Source organism: Notothenia coriiceps, unplaced genomic scaffold, assembly GCF_000735185.1.
Source record: "Notothenia coriiceps isolate Sejong01 unplaced genomic scaffold, NC01 NC01_scaffold00009753, whole genome shotgun sequence".
Taxonomy (NCBI): Eukaryota; Metazoa; Chordata; class Actinopteri; order Perciformes; family Nototheniidae; genus Notothenia; species Notothenia coriiceps.
The window spans coordinates 861-3,094 of record NW_011342454.1 but is presented as its reverse complement, the minus strand read 5'-3'; the positions used below and the strand labels follow the sequence as shown (position 1 = coordinate 3,094).

The 2,234-nt window shown below is 34.8% G+C and overlaps 1 protein-coding gene across 1 annotated transcript; it reads left to right on the top strand.

Annotated features, from left to right (window-relative positions):
* Positions 1-749: 749 nt before the first annotated feature.
* Positions 750-2,004, top strand: LOC104945575 (dysferlin-like; the record flags this gene model as incomplete). Its single annotated transcript, XM_010771275.1, has 2 exons — positions 750-873; positions 1,751-2,004. Coding segments are annotated over 2 exons (378 nt in total), but the record flags the coding sequence as incomplete, so codon positions are not given.
* Between the last annotated feature and the right edge of the window lie 230 nt (positions 2,005-2,234).

Genomic DNA, 2,234 nt, shown 5'->3' with positions numbered 1-2,234 from the left:
CTGATGTTCAGTGCTGATGTTCAGGTGTATATCAGTATGTAGTGTCTCTACTTTAAAGAGTCCTCTCCTGCTGATGTTCAGGTGTATATCAGTATGTAGTGTCTCTACTTTAAAGAGTCCTCTCCTGCTGATGTTCAGGTGTATATCAGTATGTAGTGTCTCTACTTTAAAGAGTCCTCTCCTGCTGATGTTCAGGTGTATATCAGTATGTAGTGTCTCTACTTTAAAGAGTCCTCTCCTGCTGATGTTCAGGTGTATATCAGTATGTAGTGTCTCTACTTTAAAGAGTCCTCTCCTGCTGATGTTCAGGTGTATATCAGTATGTAGTGTCTCTACTTTAAAGAGTTCTCTCCCGTTGAAATATGACTGAATATAAGCATTAAGTAGCTTCAATAATGCAGTTTATTTTGTTCATTTTTTAAGCAATTTCGGGGGCATATAAGCTCGAAAATGTTATCGCTACATCGTCTAAATATGGGACGTGTCCATTTCTACACAAACTTTCCTTATGATATATTAACCCTGCGTTTTACAATATAAAAACACTTTCATAATATCTGCAACATGCGTTACCAACAAGCTTGTACAATAATGAATTTAAGATTGATTATGTTAAATGACTCTTTATTAAATAACTTTGGTTTAAGCTTGGATATTTGTTCTTTTCTTTCCAAAAGGTGATTACGTGTGGAATCTTTTTTTATCACACAATGGAGCCTAAATGAAATGTCTCCGTCTCTTCTCTCCAGGCGACGTTGACCCTGCAGGTTTCGTACCTCCCTCCTCCAGGAGCGGCAGGTTTATATCATCCGCCCCCCCACCCTGAGCATCTGCCGCACAGCAACCCCGGGGTGGAGATGGACACCGTCACAAGTAAAAAGATCATTAGTGACATCAAATAAATCAGTACATATAAATCATAATAGAAGTGTCTCATTTGTAGTGAAGTACATTTACTCAGGTTTTGACACTTTGAGTATTTTTCATTTAATACTACCTCAAACTTCTACTCGACTTTAGATGCTTTACATATTCACATTATTAGTGAACACACATTTTAAATACACTTCTTCTACTGTTTATATTGTAGTATACATGTTATTTATAGCATTTTAATTACATTTTTGTATCTTTATATATATTTCTCATATTTATTTGAATGTATCTTTTAGTGGATATTTTACTTTAACATCCTATATTTTTATTTAATTAGTTTATTTAATTAATCTTTTTTTGTGTTTCACTCTAAAATGGAGCAACTTTCACGAAACCCAAGTTACCCACTATATTTTTATATAATCTTTTATTTAACATTTTACTTTAACTTTCTTATGTTGATATTGATGTATTTATTCAATTGTATTTACATATTATATGTATTTTTTTTTCAATTTCTTCAATTTCTTCAATTTTTCAATTTCTTCAATCTTTTCAATTTTTTCAATTTTTTCAATTTCTTCAATTTTTCAATTTTTCATTTTCTTAAATTTTTCTATTTCTTCTATTGTTTTTATTTAAAAATATTTTTTTACACATTTTGTGACTCATGTTTTACAAATGTTTAACAAATTTTATACACATTTCTTACACATTTTTTACACATGTTTTACACGTTTTTAACACATATTTAATTGTATAATGAAGCAAGTGTCACTGTCACCCAGTTCTACTTGGGATTAATGAACTATCCTTCTGCTTCTAATTCATCCCATATCTTTCCTCATATATTTCTGTGTCTCCTTCCTCTCAGTGATTTCTCTGGACACTTTGGGGGACGAGGACACGGAGAGCATGATAATGGTGGATCCTCCGGAGGACCAAGGAGGAGACGACGGGCGCTCCATGGTCATCGTGGGTCCTCAGGGGTCGGGCCGCGAGTCGCCTGCCGCTCAGACCCCGAAACGCTCCCCGCCGTCTTATAACACCCAGGGGGGTCTGAGGAAGAGGAGGAGGGGCAACAGCAGCCACAACAAACCCCTGCCCAACAAACCTCAGGATCTGCAGGTGGAGATTTATGGATATCAATACTTTTAACACCTTATATCTATTTTTACGATGAGTGTTATTTGACTTGTTTTCATTTAAAATAGACTTTAACATAAGCAGATGCTGGCAGGTAAGGGTGAGGTGTGAAATTATTTATATATTCACCTTTTTAAAGACAGAAATACAAAGAAGGCTTTTATTTATTCTACTATATTTGAGCTGTAAAATATTCTGCACTCTGTGCTCAC